The sequence below is a fragment of the Haliotis cracherodii genome, unplaced genomic scaffold, assembly GCF_022045235.1.
Source record: "Haliotis cracherodii isolate W230 unplaced genomic scaffold, xgHalCrac1.p SCAF_2, whole genome shotgun sequence".
NCBI classification, from domain to species: Eukaryota; Metazoa; Mollusca; class Gastropoda; order Lepetellida; family Haliotidae; genus Haliotis; species Haliotis cracherodii.
In genome coordinates this window covers 55,470,084-55,490,619 of record NW_027266275.1, presented here as the reverse complement: position 1 = coordinate 55,490,619, position 20,536 = coordinate 55,470,084, and the positions used below count along the sequence as shown (strand labels likewise).

The following is a 20,536-nucleotide window of genomic DNA, read 5'->3' as shown; positions in this document are numbered from 1 at the left end:
CATGCCTTTGCTTCAAACAAAATGGTGGCGCCCAGTCAAGACGATCTAATCGACCATCCAGAACTATTTTGTGATAAAGCAGTTCTTATTTCGCGAAGTACATCAAATCATGTGAGCACCTTGATTAAAAACGTGAAAAGATTTGGAAAATATCGAGTTGGTGATGCACATGCTTTGCAAATCCTGCAATCGACTGAACTCTGCATGACAGTTTACGAACCGGATTTCGATTTGGGTGCGATTTTGATTGGACTATGCATAGACTCGTTAGTCCAGCCAAAATGTAACTCCATAATCCCAGCTTAGTTCGGCAAGGGTGGAAACTGGACTTTTATAGTCGGTCAACTCTCTTGCCTCGGGAAGATGGCAATATCATGGCAGGGGACAATAGAAATGGGCTTCACACATTGTACCCTTGTCTGGAATTGAACCGGGGCCATCGGCGTGATGAGCGAATGCTTTAACCACTCTTGTTTTTGTCAAATGGAAAGTTTCTATTTGGCCTCAAGTGCAGGGTCAGTAAAGAGTGAACCAGAAATTTATTTTGAGCAGCAAATGAAGAGGAGCTGCCCAGAAATTTGTCGGTGAAACTGGAGACTATTAAATATTTGGTATAACTTGGCCAGGAAAACGAAACACAAACAAACAGTTAATTGTTTAATACATGATAACAGATTAATAAATGGAATGGACATATCAATAATCTGGAATGATTTGTAAAGTTATGAAGGAAAACGATGCCCATCACTCAAGGAGACACACTGTCACTGAACAACAGCTAGCCATGTTGTATATAAGTGAGTTGGTGAACCGCCACTTTGAACAATATTTCAGTCATGTGACATGTCCGCTTGATGTGGAAAGAAAGTCCAATGTGATGCAGGCCTCAGACATTTACCACTGAAACCGAAGAGCATGGTAATGGTGCCGACAAACCTAAAAAACAAAATCGGGGAGAACCTGGGATTTGAACACACCTTATTGCAGTACCTTGGACCCACAGGCCACCAATTCCCTGTTCCATGTAAAGGTAGTATCTGCTACAATGCTACATAATGGCCAAGTCCTTTCAATTTCTCTACCTTCAGTCGATCAACACGACAACATGGCACTCTTTCCATGGGTGGCCAACCTCGATCATAACCTGGGTATCTCCACCATAGCTTTAACATCCAGGCCAAATAACACGAATACAGTCAAATACCGTTGAAGGAACTGATGTAAATACCGTATTCAACGTAATAAGCGCCCAGGGCGTTCTCAAAATTAGGAACAGGGGGCTCTTATTAGAATATTATTTTGGTGAAAAAAACAGAGTTGAAAGATAAATTTCGTGGTTTATGCTGACAGCCTGAAATGTTTATGTACGACAGACATATTTTTCCAGAATTTGATTGCCCATAATTAAGGGTACATATAACACATGAGTGCATATTATACGCGAAAAAATAAGTCCAGTACAGTAATCAATCGGAAGGGGTGCCAATTGGGATTGTTCACTAGGAAATATATTAGCAAATATCGCAGTGGGTGCTTATTAGAGCGGGGCGCTTATTATGTCGAATACTTCGAGTTATCCAGGGTTCAACACAACTAAAAATGATGAATACAGAAGGAATAAGCAGGGACCAAACTTTAACCTCAAGACAAACATAAGTTTGACACAAGGGTGTTTGACTGTATATAGCTATCCAATCAAACTGAATCAATGAGCCAGAGAGATTGTGTGAAAGTTGGAGATAGAGATGGTGACACCACTTCTCAAACAAAGCCATGGTGGTGAATGGGTGCAAGGCATTTTCATAATAGAATAGACATGTTATACAATCGATAATCAATGACAGTTGGTGGGAAAAAGGAAACAAAATATTTCCCAATAATTTCATGTTGCTGTCAAGGTGTTATTGACCCATCAGGTTGATTTCTCAGAGAGGATCACTGACATATTGCAGACATGTGAAAATACTAGTAATAATACATACATATATAATTAACAAAGGATAATTTATACAATTAAAAAAGCATCAAGGTGATAATGTGGAGAAGTGTTTCCTAAATTCCGATCATTACTATTGCCAGCATGAGGTGTTCTCAGAATGTATCATGATGTATCGAGAGATTAAATACTGTATTAATCTGATACATTCATAAAAGCTCGCGTGAAATAACACTTAATGCAAGAGCTACTTTTAGTCTGCCTCAATGACACTATGGTTTTCAGAGTAAGATGTCATGATCAGAAAGAAAAATACAAAATTTCTAAAATATTTGTCTTTGTGCCACTCATGAAAATACCCACTGTCTATGAAATATATGTGATATTTGACAAGAAATTACAAATATCCTGTATCTGTTAACCTGTCAGTGTTACAAGGACAACTATTGGAACCACACTGTTCCTGATTTCTGAGGGAGTGAGTAAGGAAGGTTTTATGCACTTTTTAGCAATATTCCAGCAATATCACGGTGGGGGACCCCAGAAATGGGCTTCACACATTGTACCAATGTCTGGAATCGAACCCAGGTGTTAGGAGTGACGAGAGAACCCTTTAACCACTAGGCTACCCAAATGCTTCTTTTACATCGGGTGGGCACATAAGACTGCTTGTCCACGTTCATAAACTAAATTATACTTCTAGGCCGTTTCATAAAACTCTTCTAAATCTGATTTCACATAACCCCAAGACATTATTTACGATAGGGTCCTACAATCATTTCACAGAGGTTTGGTATCACCCTCTCAGTTCAGTTAAACTTCACCAGAATCATGTCTTCGACAAGAAAGATCTTTAGTCACAGATGTGCACATTTTCATGGGAGACTTGTATTTAGGTGAAAGGGCACATGATGTACATTGTTTTAATACAAAATATTGGGAACTGAGTTCCTATATGTTTAAAGACGGGTAAACACCTCAAGGTGACATATAGTGTTATCTACAAAATACAGTTGGAGTCATCCACTATTTACACATACAGTTTATAAATTACAGTTTTCACATTTTTAAACATTCAGACAATTAACATCTGCAGCATTCACAGCCATGATAAACATGATACTTGATCAAATTAAAAAGAATAACCACAAATTGTAACAGAAACATAGTAACATCTAATTATTATTGCCACTTGACATGCTTGATAAACCAATAATTAAATTCAACTGTAACCTGTATCACAAAAGGTAAAAGAATTGTGCTCATTAAGGGTTATAAGCTGCTGAAAATTGAATTTTGACATTTTGAAATTTCAATTCATTTCTCACTTACAAATACTGAACACTTGAAGATAACACAATTTGAACCCAGTTCAAATCAATACATGTTCAGGTTCTAAAACAAACCCAGAGGTCGTTCAGTCCTAGTCATGTGACCTCTGACACAAACTAACTTGATTTAGACATTTGGTAATGTTCTTGTCCAGTTTATGACCAGTTGTGTTTACAATTTGGTATGTTAAAAATGAATGACAAAATTCTTCCTTATTAATCAATGAGTGAGTTGGGTATACTGTTGCTTTGAGCCGTAGTTCGGTTATATTATGGTGTGTCAGTTCATGTTAGCGGGAAGCAGCTCTCGAGAGGGAAGCAGGTCTGAGTGAGTGAGTGAGTTGGGTTTAACGCCGCTTTTAACAGTATTCCAGTTTATATCGCGGCGTGTCAGCTTAATGTGGGAGGAAAGCCCGAAGTGATGCAGGTCTCAGACGTTTACCACTTCGGTGAAACCCACGAGCACGGGTATGGTGCTGACAAACCTAGTAACATAATTGGGGCGAACCGGAATTCAAACCCACAATCATAGGTTTCTGGCGTGCCCAAGGGACGCAACTCTGCACAGCGAATCGAGGCGCCTTAGACGACTGGGCCATCCGTGCCCCCTGAAGCAGGTCTGAAGATGTTTAACACTTTGGTGAAACCCATAAGCACATTCCTGGTAACTCCTTCCTTCAGTCCCATCCCTCTCTCTCTTTATTTGCAACAGATAATTGTTTTCCTTATGACAGGGATGCATAAGACTGTGTAGGGCCAAAGGGTTGTACCCTTCTCATTATATTCTGGATAACAAGAGACGGGACAAGTCAAAATCATCAAGCTGTTATAATTGATGCTATTCTCATTGTGAATATCAAATATCTAAAATAGCACTGTTTTTGATTGTCCCTTTTTGAGTATGTTGGACCTGTATTTGACTGAAGACCCCTTTTCTTTCAGCACACAGCCTGTGGAAGTAGTTCTTTAATATTCAGTGCAAGACAGATCACATCTATATCATTAACTATTACTATTACATGATATAGAAACACAGTGATCACATAATATAAAGGGGTCTGTCCCTAAGGTTGCTGCTAGGGTGTTTGAATCTAGGGACCTCTAAATCTGTTTCCTTGAACAGTGGAATCTGACAAGGACCTCTTGACTTTCAGGCTTATTTTGGAACACTGGAAACAGCTTACAAAAGCCGAGTCACTGACACATCTTTGGTCCGATTCACAAAATGCCCTGTTTCCCCTCCCTCTTCCATATAATAACAAGTCCCTGTGCGTCACACGAGGCTAGTAGACTCTCATCACAGTTGAAGCACACATCCAGAACTGGCGCCGAGTGACCGAGCAGTTTGTTCACACACGACTTGGACTCTTTTGTGATGTCGAAGAAATAAACACACATGTCCTCACTGCCTGACACTGAAGAGGAAAATAACCCATTTCAGTAACATCACAACGAGTCAGCTTGATGTGGGAGGAAAGAAGTGAAGCAGGTTTTGTTTGTTAGTTTGTTGTTTAACGCTGCACTCAGCAATATTACAGCTATATGAACAAGATTAATTATCAGGGCGAATCTGGGATTCCAAACCAAAATCATAGGATTCTGGCACTCATAAGGGATGCAACTCTGCATAGCAAAATGTTGTGCCTTAAACAACTGAAAATTGATTAAATTAAGAATAGATCTGAAGAAAGCAGTATCACAAAGACAATTAATAATGTATACTATTTGTTTCCAGGAATAATGGAACTCATTCAATGGAATAAATTAATCAATCGACATGTTATTTGATACAATTAATATGCACAGTGCCATTAGTTGTATTTGCCACGGTTACAGAATTACACACCAACACATGCTCCCTGTCTGAAGGACATCAGAGGACAGAAGGTACTCTTGATGTGATGGGTTCTCTGTTTGATGGGGAAGGACTTCTTCAGCTGTAGTGCCCCGTCGTTAGATATGATTCTGAAAGCAGTGCATGATAAATGAAATTTCAGCACTTAAAGAACAGGGTTTTTTTTGCATGAGTTTTTAACATCATTTCAGTAATATTACTGTCAATGCCTGTCATCAGGGTTCCCTTAATTCAGATCGAAAACCCACTCAAAACATTCGACTTGACCAATGCCACATAAATATCTTCTCTAAGACTATAGAGTTTGCATTATATTTTGCCATGGTCAAATTGCAATAAACATACTATGTAATAATACATATACCAGACATTCAGTTCCAAATTCAATTTGGCACTGTAAAGTCTACGGGTAAACCAGCGCTACATTGAAAACACTGTATGTTCAACTGTACATTGGGCTAAAAAAAAGAATAGTCTTGTTTCTCAAGCACCGCCCGCATCATCATAAAGTTTGCCACAAGTACAACTGTAGTCAAAAACTGTATTCCAGTATTTTCTTCATCAAGGACGACATTTATGTAGGGAGGCTCTTTCCCACCACTGTTTATTTGGTAATACATCTGTTATTTGGTTACATACTAGTTTGAACAACCAAAAACACTGCCTGCCTGCATTATATTTTCAAAAGTCATTGCCTGTGAAGCAATTATTTTATTTTTTTTTAGCTTCTGGTTTTCAGAGCTACATTGTCGAGGAACATCATGTTTACTGGAACTGTTGACGTTTGGCGAGGAAACTGATCAGTTGATACAATATTTACTGGGTATATGTTCCCTGCCGATATTTCCTGTTTGGGGGCAAATAAACACAAGGTGATACTAATCCTGACACTTAATTTGTTAAGATTGCAGCAGTAAGATGGGCTATGTGATTTTGGAATGTCGTGTTGTCCAATGTCAGTATTCAATTGCATGTATTCATTGTGAATGGATTATCTTTGGTTGCTGGATCTGAAACCCACTTTTTCGGAAATATCTCTGCAAACATGCTGTTCCGACTAACATGCTTGCAATATTACACAGCTGTACAGCTGATCGTTAGTTACCTGAAGAGGCACAGTGAGTTGAGACAACAGTTGACAAGGAGGGAGGGATCTCGGGCTTCGCGGTTGATCCATGCTCGTGCCGATATACTTGTGATTGGCTGACCCTCACACACAGTGATCCTGAAATACATCACCCAACAATGTTCATGCTGAAATGCTGTTACATGTCATGTCATATACTGGTTGTCAAAGTACATGGCTACAACCTATCAGGCAACACCTTGATAAAGGGGGAAGCTTTGCCTACAACCTCAAAAATAAAGGTAAACACAATAACATCATATGACCTCTAATCACTACAACAGTAGGTTCAGTGGGATAGCCTAGTGGCTAAAGCTTTCGCTCATCACGCCGAGGGTGTGGGTTTGATTCCCCACATGGGTACAATGTGTGAAGCCCATTTCTGGCGATCCCCTCAATATTATTTCTGGAATGTTGCTACAAAATGGCGTAAAACCATACTCACTACGCAATGGTACACATGTCACATTATTCAAAATATAACAATTATTTTTGTGGATTTTGAACAAGCAATTGCTACATTAAAAACATAGGTTTACAGTTTTACATCATAGCTGCCTTTTAACTAAAGGGAGATAATTATGACCCATCAGTTACCTCCCCTGTTGTAACTGCTGTTAGAGATTATAAACACCAAAGTGACAGTGTTACCTGCGTGTCTTTGTGAGTTTACCAGTTGCTACATCCAATGTAAAAGAGAAGATGGACCCCCTCTCATCTCCTGCCCACAAGATGCGGCCACTCGAGTCAAACGCCAGACAGTGCACTCTGCCTGTGACCTTGCTACTACCTCCCTTGAAACACACAACATTGCAACATCAAACACATTCTAATAGTTCAAAAACTAGACCATTGAACTTACAGTTAATTTTATGTTTTTAAATGTTATTTTATTGAAGGTAGAAAAAAATCATATATCCAAACTACAAAGAACAAAACAAACTGTCTTAAAAAATATCTGTCATGTTGTTTGACCAAAATGCAGCAGGATCTGGCGTTAGAAGATTTACAGTGAACTCAGGTAACATCGCTACTCCATGGCTGACCCATGTATGGTGTAGCAGCATTAGCCAAGTGGACCCGAGTGCATGTTCATCATCGTGTGTGGAGTTCCAGCTTACCTTGTATCCTTTACCTGTGGACATGTTCATGACCTGTACATGACCTCTGCTACTGCCAGTCTGAGAGGTGGTCAAGACAAAATACCAAAGTTGCAATTGCATTTCCAATTGTATCAACGGCTTAAACTGATACAAAATATCATCAGTGTATTTGTGCAAAGAACCTTACAATTTTTTTAATATATAATAAATATATAATCAAATCATACTAGTTACCATTTCAAGGAAAAATACAAGAATTAAGTGACTTCATGCTGGTTTTAACCAAATCATGGCAGGGAAACCTTATTGGGGAATCAAACACTCGTCTTCGGTGAAGATCCAACGCTTTTACAACAAGGCTACCCCAACACCCCCTGCTTGTTGCTGTTACCAAGGATACCACAAACATGTTGTTGTTGATTGGTTGGAAGAGGCAGCAGTGTAGCTCCGCCCCCGTCCCGTCCTCCATGATTCTCATACACGACCCTGCAGACACGTTCCACAGTCTGGCTGTGCCATCCATCGACACGGACAGTATCACGTCATTGGACAGGGACCACACAAAATCTGGCAGAAGGAAGTAAGGCATAACTTTCAATCTTCCCACTGTTAAACCACAAGGAGCATTCATGTTTAGTTTGTATCCTGTATGACAGACTATTTAGATAAACAAATGGGCAAATAGACTCACAATGTTATAATCATGACAGCAATTGATATGCTACCCTTCTTCAAGTATGCTGAGAGACCCCAACACATGCAGTGTATAAAATTCCCCAAAATTTTAGTCAGATACAGTCATGCCCCGCTTATACGGACTTCAGATATCCGGAAACCTCGGTTCCCGGACGATTTTCATTCAAAACGAAATAATTACTATATAAATTTACCCGTATATACGGAAATTCAGTTTCCGGAACCGGACGGTCATTTTCATACACAAAACACTGAAATGCACACAAAATTGTCTCACTTATCCGGACAATACACTTCCGCTGGTGGTAATCCTTCCGCTGGTGGTAATCCTTTGATTCGTGAGAAGTCAATTAACCAAGTGACACATTATTGTTTAAAATTCAAACCTCAAAATGTGGTAAAGTTCAAACTTCCATGTCATGAGTTGCATAATTGAAGGGAATTAACTCTTCCAGTAAGAAGCTGGTTTCAGTTATATGGAAATTCGTTTATACGGACGAATTGTGAAATGACGCAAGTGTCCGTATAAACGAGGCACGACTGTAACTGGAGTGGTAACTTTGCAAAGTTACCTGGCCAGATAAATGTTGCCAGTCAAGAATCTTAAAGACTAACAAATAAAGTGACAAAAGGGTAAACATAAGAATAGTACTATTTAATGTTAGTTCTCAGAAAATAACATTAAACTGGTGGATTGTCAACTTAGTAACCATCGGGTGTGCAACCATCTGCCGGTAGGGGCAGGCAGGTATTTTAAACACTGACATTTGTGGGAGTTAGCGGAGTGCTGACAAAGGGCCATCCTGGGACACACAGACAGATTAATCACTCTAAGTTATTCAAAGTTCACTTTCAAAGAAATAAAGCATGCACATTCGGAGGTAAGTGATCAAGGAAGAGATTGGTATTTAGGTTCTAACATATTTTATGATTTGTTGCTAATCAGAGATGTAGATACATTGTATGTTTGTTTCTTTGTTGTTTAATGCCGCACTCAGGAATTCCAGCTATATGACGGCGGTCTGTAAATAATTAAGTCTGGACCAGACAATCCACTGATTGATATCATGATTATTGATCTTCACAATTCGGATACGATGACATGGATCAACTAAGTCGGCGAGCCTGACCACCCGACCCTGTTAGTCACCTCTTATGACAAGCATCGATTGCTGAAGACCTATTCTCTACCCAGATCTTCAGGGGTTTGTAGATGCATTGTAAACTGTAAGGCACACACATGCAGTTGATCCATAGCTCCTAGTATGTATAGTAACACTGATACCAATAGATGAGTGGATGAGGGGATATGGTAACCATAGCTTTCCAATCAAGGGGCAACCCACACACTGAGCACCACACCTCCCCTCTACAGGGCAACCAATTACAGGGCTACCTACACACTGAGCACCACACCTCCCCTCCACAGGGCAACCCACACACTGAGCACCACACCTCCCCTCTACAGGGCAACCCACACACTGAGCACCACACCTCCCCTCTACAGGGCAACCCACACACTGAGCACTACACCTTCCCTCTACAGGGCAACCAATTACAGGGCAACCCACGCACTGAGCACCACACCTCCCCTCTACAGGGCAACCCACACACTGAGCACTACACCTCCCCTCTACAGGGCAACCAATTACAGGGGTACCCACACACTGAGCACCACACCTCCCCTCTACAGGGCTACCCACACACTGAGCACCACACCTCCCCTCTACAGGGCTACCCACACACTGAGCACTACATCTCCCCTCTACAGGGCAACCTACGCACTGAGCACCACACCTCCCCTCTACAGGGCAACCCACGCACTGAGCACCACACCTCCCCTCTACAGGGCAACCCACACACTGAGAACCACACCACCCCTCTACAGGGCAACCAACACACTGAGAACCACACCACCCCTCTACAGGGCAACCCACACACTGAGCACCACACCTCCCCTCTACAGGGCAACCCACACACTGAGCACCACACCTCCCCTCTACAGGGCAACCCACACACTGAGCACTACACCTCCCCTCTACAGGGCAACCCACACACTGGGAACCACACCTCTCCTCTACAGGGCAACCCACACACTGAGCACCACACCACCCCTCTACAGGGCAACCCACACACTGAGCACCACACCTCCCCTCTACAGGGCAACCCACACACTGAGCACCACACCTCCCCTCTACAGGGCAACCCACACACTGAGCACCACACCTCCCCTCTACAGGGCAACCCACACACTGGGAACCACACCTCCCCTCTACAGGGCAACAAATCACAGGGCAACCCACACACTGAGCACCACACCTCCCCTCTACAGGGCAACCCACACACTGAGCACCACACCTCCCCTCTACAGGGCAACCCACACACTGAGCACTACACCTCCCCTCCACAGGGCTACCAATCACAGGGCTACCTACCCGTCACTCCAGCCTTGTGTCCTCTTAGCATGCAGATCACAGTGGCAGGAGGTGGTACCAGTTGACAGATTGACAGAGTGCCATCCACTGACGAACATGCCACCCTGGACTTGTCATCATGGGCAAACTTGACACTTGAAACTGCAAGATAGGGTACAGCTCATGAACACAGTAAAGGAACCCCACTGGGTATGCTAAATCTATGTGTAACGTGTTGACTCGTATCACAACAACCAACATGGAAGGCATTGAAGGCTGTTCAGTGTTCAGTTGAAATATTATGATATTTAGTCATGATTTTTGTGTATCAGTGAGAGACACTTATTATCTCCAAGGATATTTCAACCACCCCTACATTCTGAGTGAACTTGGCCATAGCATGTGTGACACACACGAGTTAATAACTTGACTCCCACACAGGTTAAACACTTGATTGTATGTGCAAAACTAGTTCTGCTGGAAGCATTCATAAAATCTGGAGTAAGAAAAGGCCATGTACACATTTCCTGTACATGTTACTTGGAGCTGGATAGATGTGTAGGAACAAACAAAATGGATGCACTATAGCTCACCTGATGCAGAGTGCTGGTCGAAGATGTGATGCATACCAGTAAAGGCATAGTTCTCTGACAGACTCTTCCCTCCAACCATAGCTCTGTAAATGTATGACGATGACTATGTACTGTGGTGTTGATAGAGATATAGTTCATTGAGAAAACACTACATCAGTGTGTGGCAGGGATTTCACAATTCCCCGATGTATTGACACATTGACAATTTCCTCATGCTGTGTACCCATGTGTCAGTTCAGGTTTTTATTGTATTGGTTTTTAAAAAGTAATATTAAGGTTTGCAACAACTCAGCCTCACCTGCTTGCCTCCACTGCAGAGGTAGGCACAACCTCAGTGCTGTCAAACACTCTCACCTGCTTGCCTCCACTACAGAGGAAGGCACAACCTCAATGCTGTCAAACACTTTCACCTGCTTGCCTCTGCTGCAGAGGTAGGCACAACCTCAATGCTGTCAAACACTCTCACCTGCTTGCCTCCACTGCAGACGTAGGCACAACCTCAATGCTGTCAAACACTCTCACCTGCTTGCCTCCGCTGCAGAGGTAGGCACAACCTCAATGCTGTCAAACACTCTCACCTGCTTGCCTCCGCTGCAGAGGTAGGCACAACCTCAATGCTGTCAAACACTCTCACCTGCTTGCCTCCGCTGCAGAGGTAGGCACAACCTCAATGCTGTCAAACACTCTCACCTGCTTGCCTCCGCTGCAGAGGTAGGCACAACCTCAATGCTGTCAAACACACTTACCTGCTTGCCTCCACTGCAGAGGTAGGCACAACCTCAATGCTGTCAAACACTCTCACCTGCTTGCCTCTGCTGCAGAGGTAGGCACAACCTCAATGCTGTCAAACACTCTCACCTGCTTGCCTCCGCTGCAGAGGTAGGCACAACCTCAATGCTGTCAAACACACTTACCTGCTTGCCTCCACTGCAGAGGTAGGCACAACCTCAATGCTGTCAAACACTCTCACCTGCTTGCCTCTGCTGCAGAGGTAGGCACAACCTCAATGCTGTCAAACACTCTCACCTGCTTGCCTCTGCTGCAGAGGTAGGCACAACCTCAATGCTGTCAAACACTCTCACCTGCTTGCCTCTGCTGCAGAGGTAGGCACAACCTCAATGCTGTCAAACACACTTACCTGCTTGCCTCCACTGTAGAGGTAGGCACAACCTCAATGCTGTCAAACACTCTCACCTGCTTGCCTCTGCTGCAGAGGTAGGCACAACCTCAATGCTGTCAAACACTCTCACCTGCTTGCCTCCGCTGCAGAGGTAGGCACAACCTCAATGCTGTCAAACACTCTCACCTGCTTGCTTCCGCTGCAGAGGTAGGCACAACCTCAATGCTGTCAAACACTCTCTTCATAGGCCCTTCATAAAGGTGCTTGAGGGAGCCACTGCTCATGTGACGCCTATGGTACTTCCGTCCATCACTAAGGGTGATGGAATCAAAACTCTGAAAATAATCAGGACCAAACTGCATGAACTTGGATATTCATGATATTAGTATTCGTATCCGGACACAACAAGTTGCCATTTCCTTCTTGATTTCGATCCTATAACACAGAACCCAAAACATCTCCTCTTCATCCCCTGGGGCGCCCCCTGCACTTGGTTACCAACAGGAGTTATCTGTCCCTGATCCATTCACTGTCTTCTCAACAGCGCTTCGCTTGATTGTCATACGGGGGATGGGCCGTCGGGACATGTGTCAGGATAAGTATACTAATGTCATGAATATCCAAATTCATGTAGAATATTTCTTATCCTGACACAACACACGCTTATCCCATAGATACCAGCGGGGTCTGCAGATTGTAGTATTGGTGACCATCCAGATGTTTGGAGGCTATCCTCAGTGGGGCGCCCTCTTCACTAATACTTGTGTGGCTTCTGATACGTGAAGCCACGAGGATCGGAGTGAGTGAGTATGGTTTTACGCCGCTTTTAGCAATATTCCAGCTATATCACGGCGGGGGACACCAGAAATGGGCTTCACACATTGTACCCATGTCGGGAATCGAACCCGGGTCTTCGGCGTGACGAGCGAACGCTTTAACCACTAGGCTACCCGACCGCCCCCCCCCAGGATCGGAACTAATGGATGTAGAGTATAACATCCTGAGCACAACAGAATATATATTGAGCCACATGTGACACAATAGAAATGTCTGGCAATGCATGGACCTGTGTTTGCAGAGACTTATGGATCGGATCTGCAGCTTGTGGTATTGGCAACCACCCATATCATGTCTTCACTTATCCCATATCACCTGTCACATCATGAAACCCTAAGCTCCATGTACAAGTTTTGTTTGTTTGTTTGCCGTTTAATGCCGCTATCAGCAATATTCCAGCTATATGACGGTGGTCTGTAAATAATCAGATCTTCATGGGTCAGACCTTAGTAGTTGAATGGCTGTTAGCATGTCGAATGCTTTATATTACAGTACAGGCTTGACTGTGAAAATGCAATAAAAAACACTTCAGTAAGATTGTATTGTTACATATCATATTGGACAAACTGCATTGCAGTTAAGAAGTGCATAGACATATTGTTACATCCCTACATGGAGCTATACAAATTCCTGCTATTTATTTTCATTCACAGGGAAGCCACATGTACAATATATTGCCCACAAAGCATGTGTCCTTACTGTCAGTCAACTGTTATTCTGTTGACTTTGTCATGGAGGAATACACCCGGATAAAGCATCATCAAACTAATCAACAATTATTTCAAAGTAGTTGTGAATGTAACTACCTTTTCTGTCAAAAACTTGTTGCGACTTTTCGCTGTCTGGACCAAGCAGACTAGTGTGTGTCTAACAGTGTGTAGCGGTGTACTTACCTCCCCTGTTGTTTTGCAATTGCTGCGGATGCTGAAAGATCGACTCCTGATGCTCCTACAACAGTAAAACATGGAAGTCAGTGGCAGTGATGAAAAGAGAAATCATCATCTCTTTCCAACAGGGTTATACAGCAATCTTTTTATGATTAAAAATGTCATTTATAATTATCCTTATCGCTTCTTATTCCCAAATACTACGCTTCGGGAAAATTGTACCCCTGGAAAATTTGTACTCTTGTTACTGCCCGGATATGAAAATTGCCCCTGGGAAACTGCCCCTACTTATACTTTAACACCTATTTTTAGGATTTTAATACTGCATTCGGAACTTTTCACCAATACAGTTGAATCACACGTACATGTTGTAACCATCCAATCCTCATCAGTCGCCTCTTATGACAAACATGGAGTACTGGGCCCACTTGCACAAAGCGATCTTAGCGCTGCAACTATTGTAAGCCTATGTTAAAGTATGGGAGTTCCGATCATCTTAGGGCTAAGATAGCTTTGTGCAAGTGGGCCCTGGTAACCTACACTTCATCCGAATCCCAATGGCATGGTGTTTATCTTGACTTACAAAACAGGGGGTGCAAGGGACTCCTGATAATTAATTTCAAGGGTTCTTACAGGAAATATGAAGGTCCTGTTAAGTAATGAATTGGTCTGGTTTGCTGTACTGTAAGATTTGTAAATTCTCTTAATTAGAGAACCTCTAATGAAATATCTCTGAAAATTAGCAAAATCTCATCACACGCCAAAAAATCTCATTGCTTTTGGACCAGGGGAGATTTTCTCTCATAGGTAAAAATTTCCAGGATAATCTCTGCTCTATATTTCTTGTCAAGAATCTGGTACTTAGGCGTCCCTTGGGGCACATATTTTTTCTAACATTGTTCATTCTATATCATGTTTGTTTGTTTGTTTGTTGTTTAACACCACACTCTATACCTTGTATACGTTTGTGGATACTGGCTGCACATTTCCGCGTTGTGTAAAACCGTGCAATGGGGATTCGGGAAGATCAGTCGTGACTTGGTAGAATGCTATGATAGAGTTATGTGGACAGATGGAGCAAGCAATACATTCCTTGCTTCCAAGAAATGGCTGCATCAAGCTCTAAATACTAGCACATATACTCACCCTCCATCCGAGAAAGCTGGACTTCCGTATCGTGATGTGAGGAGCTGGGCTCGCATGTGAAGGTAGTCACGTCTTGCTGTTTGGTCACGCTACAGATGGACAAACATGGAGCATTTTGGGTCAGTGTCATTTCAAAGTAAATTCCGATTGATAAATAATGCTTGGGTTTGAAATCCTATTTAATGCAACATTTGCATAACATACAATTGTTATATATTTAAAAATAAGTCAGTGGTGCTTAAAATGAAGTCTTGAACAATATTTAAGTCATATCACGGTATGTCAGAATACTGTGGTACAAAAGCCCAATTTGATGTCAGGGATATATCTAGGATTCGAAACTATGTGTCCTTGGCAATCATTCTTTTATCAAAATTTGGATTTTTGTTAAATGCATTTCGTTCAAGGCAATAGTATAAAATGATTAGCAATAAAGCCTCTTTCATCCTCTTTATATGTCTTGTTAGCAGTAAAAAACAAATCTGCAAAGCCAAAACAGTAGTTATAACTAAAACAACATGAATTGCTAAATGTTTATTTCCAGCATGGGTATGGTGCTGACAAACCAAGAAACATAATCAGGGCGAACCAGGATTCAAACCCATGATAATAGGTTTCCGGCACAGCGCATTGCAGAGCCTTAGAGGACTGGGCAAACCATGTCTCTGTAGAGGGAATGAAAGGACATCATTATACATATCAAAATATAGCTTATTTGATCAAACATAAATACCTCGCTCTTGGCATTCTCTCTTAACAGCTGACTTCTTCTTCTTATATATAGAGTTCCTAAAAGAAACATGAGGCGAGTCAATATCAAATCATTTATGCTAAATACTGTTTGGTATTTAAAAAATAAGATAACCATGCCTGGCGTGCGACACTTAAAACAAGGACTGGTCGGTTCAGTGTTAGTATACTGAGTCTGAGTGGAGCATCCATGTTAAACTGTGGCATGGTGGGTGAGTGAGTGAGTTGGGTTTAACACCGCTTTTAACAGTATTCCAGTTATATCAAGGCGTGTCAGCTTAATGTGGGAGGAAAGCCCGGAGTGATGCAGGTCTCAGACGTTTACCACTTCGGTGATACCCACGAGCAGGGGTTTGGTGCTGACAAACCTAGAAACATAATCGGGGCGAACCGGGATTTGAATCCATAATCATAGGTTTCTGGCATGCCCAAGGGATGCCATTCTGCACAGCGAATTGCGGTGCTTTAGACGTCTGGGCCACCCGTGCCCCCTCTGTGGCATGGTATCTCAGTGGGCTAGCACTATAAAAGCAGCTTCATTTCTAGAACATATGATGACATTCAGCCCTCAGGAGCAGGGGAAACCATATTATACCAACCTGTATCATTGCAACTTTAAGAGATGTCGAAATATACTACCCACCTTTGGATAGGGATAATCATATGTCTTTCTATTTAAACATACACTTGACATCATGAAAATCAGTTTTGTTTATCACAGAAAGATAAAGGAAAGTGGAGCAGTATAGTTCATTCGCAAGCTTTGGGAAACGGATCTGATAAGTCTTTGGTTGAATGCACATGCTGGCAAGTTTTTAGAATTCCCAGCGCTGTAGTCTGGTTACTTCTACCAAGGATTCCTGGCTACTTTTACCAAGGATTTCTGGTTACTTCTACCAAGGATTTCTGGCTACTTCTACCAAGGATTTCTGGCTACTTTTACCAAGGATTTCTGGTTACTTTTACCAAGGATTTCTGGCTACTTCTTCCAAGGATTTCTGGTTACTTCTTCCAAGGATTTCTGGTTACTTTTACCAAGGATTTCTGGCTACTGTTACCAAGGATTTCTGGCTACTTTTACCAAGGATTTCTGGCTACTTCTTCCAAGGATTTCTGGTTACTTCTACCAAGGATTTCTGGTTACTTTTACCAAGGATTTCTGGTTACTTTTACCAAGGATTTCTGGCTACTGTTACCAAGGATTTCTGGCTACTTTTACCAAGGATTTCTGGTTACTTTTACCAAGTATTTCTGGTTACTTCTACCAAGGATTTCCGGCTACTTTTACCAAGGATTTCTGGTTACTTTTACCAAGGATTTCCAGCACTGAAAGGCAGCTCAAAGCTGAGCACCATCGGGAGAGCTAACAACAGTGGAACCATGCTGCAGATTTTTAATACAAATTTGATGTGCACCATTGCTGACTAAAAACATATTCTGTCGCAAACAAAAATACATATAGATACTTAGGTAATACATAGGGGTGAATATTCGGGCTATTTTTACTATTGCAATAGTATATACAATAGTACCTCCCACTAAGTTGTCAGCTATTCTAATAATATTTTGATAGGATAAAACCAACTTTAAGTTCTGACAGTTATCTTAGTTAATGTCTAGGAGTGAATAAAGTATTGCAAACAATGTCAAAGTTGTACATTTTCCTCCCTGTCACTACTAAAACAAAAGGAATGTAACTTTAATCTGAAGTTATTGTAACCCTTGCTAATTTGACCTTATACACTGAGTTTTGTGATCCAATATTTATGTCTTGTTTAACTAACTGCGACTACTGAAACTATCAATTGTTATGAATGCTATTACCATCTAAAATACCTATCTTATATCATATAGTATAATCATAAGGCAAGCAAATACAATACATCGATAGTTGGATATATCATTACACCCATAATCGTAATGAGGAAACAAATAGGAATATAGAAGATGTTTTAAATGATAACTCTGAAAAACATGAACACAATTACAAATAATACAATTATAATTTAACAAACATTATTTCACAAATAGACCAATAAATATATGAATAGTTATTGCATTAGTTTTAAAGTAACGAATATATTGTTCTCCTTTTCCTTCTAACTGTCTAAATTTGTCTTTCCACGGTTTCTTCGGCATGTTGAGTAAATTTACTTCTTACAAAGTAAAGTCACTAAACTGAAAGGCATCTTAAGAGACATACAATATGCAGTGTTCAGAAAAGTGGTGAAAGTCGATGACTGAACAATTTCCAAAACTGAATAGAATGTATTCTCATGAGTATGTTGGGGATTTGAAAAAGATCATAGATTCACTCTTTACAGTTTTAAAAAAAAGTGTAAGAAGGAAGAGAAGACAAACTCCAAGTCTGGATCTAACACAAATATTCTGCTGGGGACAAGGACCAGTTGGAATCAAGGACAGACAAACTCCAAGTCTGGATCTAACACACATATTCTGCTGGAGAGCAGGACCAGTTGGAAGGAAGAAAAGACAAACTCCATGTCACGGTCTGACACAAACATTCTGCTGGGGATCAAGACCAGTTTGAAGCAAGAAAAAACAAACTCCCAGTCAGGGTCCGACACAAATATTCTGCTTGGGAGCAAGACCAGATGCAGTTGAAAAGAAATGACCTTCCAAACCCATCCACTAGCCATTCAAATCCATCCAACTCCAAAATTCTTCCTGGTGTTGTTTGTTTATTTGTGGAATTCCAAATTAAATAGGACTATTATATAGCATATAAGCCTGGTGATACAAGCAATCAATAGCTACTACATACAAACATCTGTGAGCATAGCATCCCAACTGACCTAATTGACTACTGACTAAATAACAGTTGGCCTTCTTGCTATTTCTGTAGGCCTTTGGGCCTGAGGTTCATATGTTTGTTTGTTTGTTGATTTACATTACAGTCAGCGTTATTCAAGCAATATCAGAGCAGCCTGTGATTAATCAACAGGGGACAGACAAACCAGTGTTTGATAAGAGCAACGTCCTTGTGCTTATACTGCTATACATCTACTGGTCACTAAAAATAGGAAGGCGTCGAGTTTTCTCTCTGTTGTAGTTCGAAATTGGTAACCAAAGGCAACACTACTTGTTCATATTTTCTTTTTAAGTCAACATACACTTTGAATCAAATATACTTGGTGTGCTTAAGAGCTAAATGTTTTTCAAACTAGTGGATACAAAACTTACACAATGCTTTCACTTTCATAATAATGTAAATATGCAACCTAACAGAGCATGTGAACTGAAGGCTCATGAAAAGTTAGAATCAGATTCTATATTATCAGAATGTTATTGTAGGAGGGGCCTATAGCTATGCAATAGTGACCAGGGGCGGTCAGGTAGCCTAGTGGTTAAAGCGTTCGCTCGTCACGCTGAAGACCCGGGTTCGATTCCCGACATGGGTACAATGTGTGAAGCCCATTTCTGGTGACCCTCGCCGTGATATTGCTGGAATATTGCTAAAAGCGGCGTAAAACCATACTCACTCACTCACTCACTCACTCACTCACTCAATAGTGACCAGTAGCTGTCACATAGTAAGTTGAGCAGAATTTAGCTACAATGTCAAAACTTCTATGTGTGCAAGAGTCAAATTATATTTATAAAGATTAATTTGTTGACATATTATCTACATATAATCTGGGATGAACATGATAAATAACCAGAGATCGTTGAATAATATGTCATTCAAGGCATAAAACCCCTACTGAAGAATTGTATATACCCTGAATGGCAAATAATATCATGAAAATTGTAATATGTTTAGTCCCAATCACTTCCAAGATGTGGAATATGTTTCTATAATAATTGGTTATGTTGCACACACATGTGTACATGTACATAACTTCTTTTTAAGTAAACATTATCTTGAAAAAGTTGTTGATTCAAAGTGAAAGAATGAGAGAGTAAAAGATCATAAAACAATCAACTGTATAAAAAATTGCTAAAATATGGATTGTTTCACAGCAAATTACAAATTAGTTCTGATACGCAGGGATGTGACAGTTATTCTCCAATTGAGGTATGTAAACATCTGTGGCCAGTATCACTTTGGATTTTCCTCCCACATTAAGCTGACACACTAAGGTAGTGTTCAATTTCACTCACACGCTCTCACAAATGAGATATAATACTTTGAATGGGATATTATTCAAAGATCTGTGATTACCTCTGACCTCTTTGTTGGTCTATTCAGACTAAACAAACCATGAAATACACTACAGTCAATTCTTTTTTTTTTAACATATGAGTAAAACGACAAGGGACGGTTAGCTTGTGATATTAATAGCAATTCATACAGGTAGTCTGTATGGCCTCTTATTAAACACCAGATTATTGTGAACCCATGAAACGACTTTTTTCAAATGTGAAACTATTATTTTTTTTACTTTAGTCATTAAACACACTTCACCTAAAATGTCACCTAAAAGTGATGTAATTGTAAACATTTGGTCTACCCCCAATCAGCAGCTAAGTGGGACGTCAGATGGGTGTGTTTTGGGTGGTTACCAGTTTTATGTCATCTAATTCTTCAATGAAGTATTTACATAAGATGGATAAATACAGGGAATATGGTTTAGCAGCAAAGCACAACTTACTAAATTGTGGGTGGTTTGGTGCACGATAAGCGTTGTATTTCGCATCAAGAGCGAGCACCTGTTGCCAAAGTGCCGCCATGATGCATTCATTACCGTCGCTTGAAACGTTAATAAATGTAAATATTT

At 41.0% G+C, this 20,536-nt stretch overlaps 1 protein-coding gene across 2 annotated transcripts; it reads right to left on the bottom strand.

Moving 5' to 3' along the window:
* Window positions 1-658: 658 nt before the first annotated feature.
* LOC139468260 (WD repeat-containing protein 13-like) lies at window positions 659-20,498 on the bottom strand. Of its 2 annotated transcripts, none has more exons than XM_071250107.1 (14): window positions 20,411-20,498; window positions 15,778-15,833; window positions 15,045-15,133; window positions 13,905-13,959; window positions 12,393-12,509; window positions 12,305-12,336; window positions 11,055-11,137; window positions 10,483-10,623; window positions 7,752-7,918; window positions 7,370-7,429; window positions 6,900-7,042; window positions 6,228-6,347; window positions 5,114-5,232; window positions 659-4,682 (listed from the first exon to the last, which is right to left on the bottom strand). In XM_071250107.1, the coding sequence occupies exons 1-14, from the start codon at window positions 20,487-20,489 to the stop codon at window positions 4,486-4,488; spliced, it is 1,458 nt and encodes a 485-aa protein (XP_071106208.1). In that variant the 5' UTR covers window positions 20,490-20,498; the 3' UTR covers window positions 659-4,485. The 2 variants fall into 2 exon arrangements, with proteins under 2 accessions (XP_071106208.1, XP_071106207.1); XM_071250106.1 differs by lacking the exon at window positions 12,305-12,336 and adding an exon at window positions 11,689-11,720.
* Window positions 20,499-20,536: the final 38 nt, after the last annotated feature.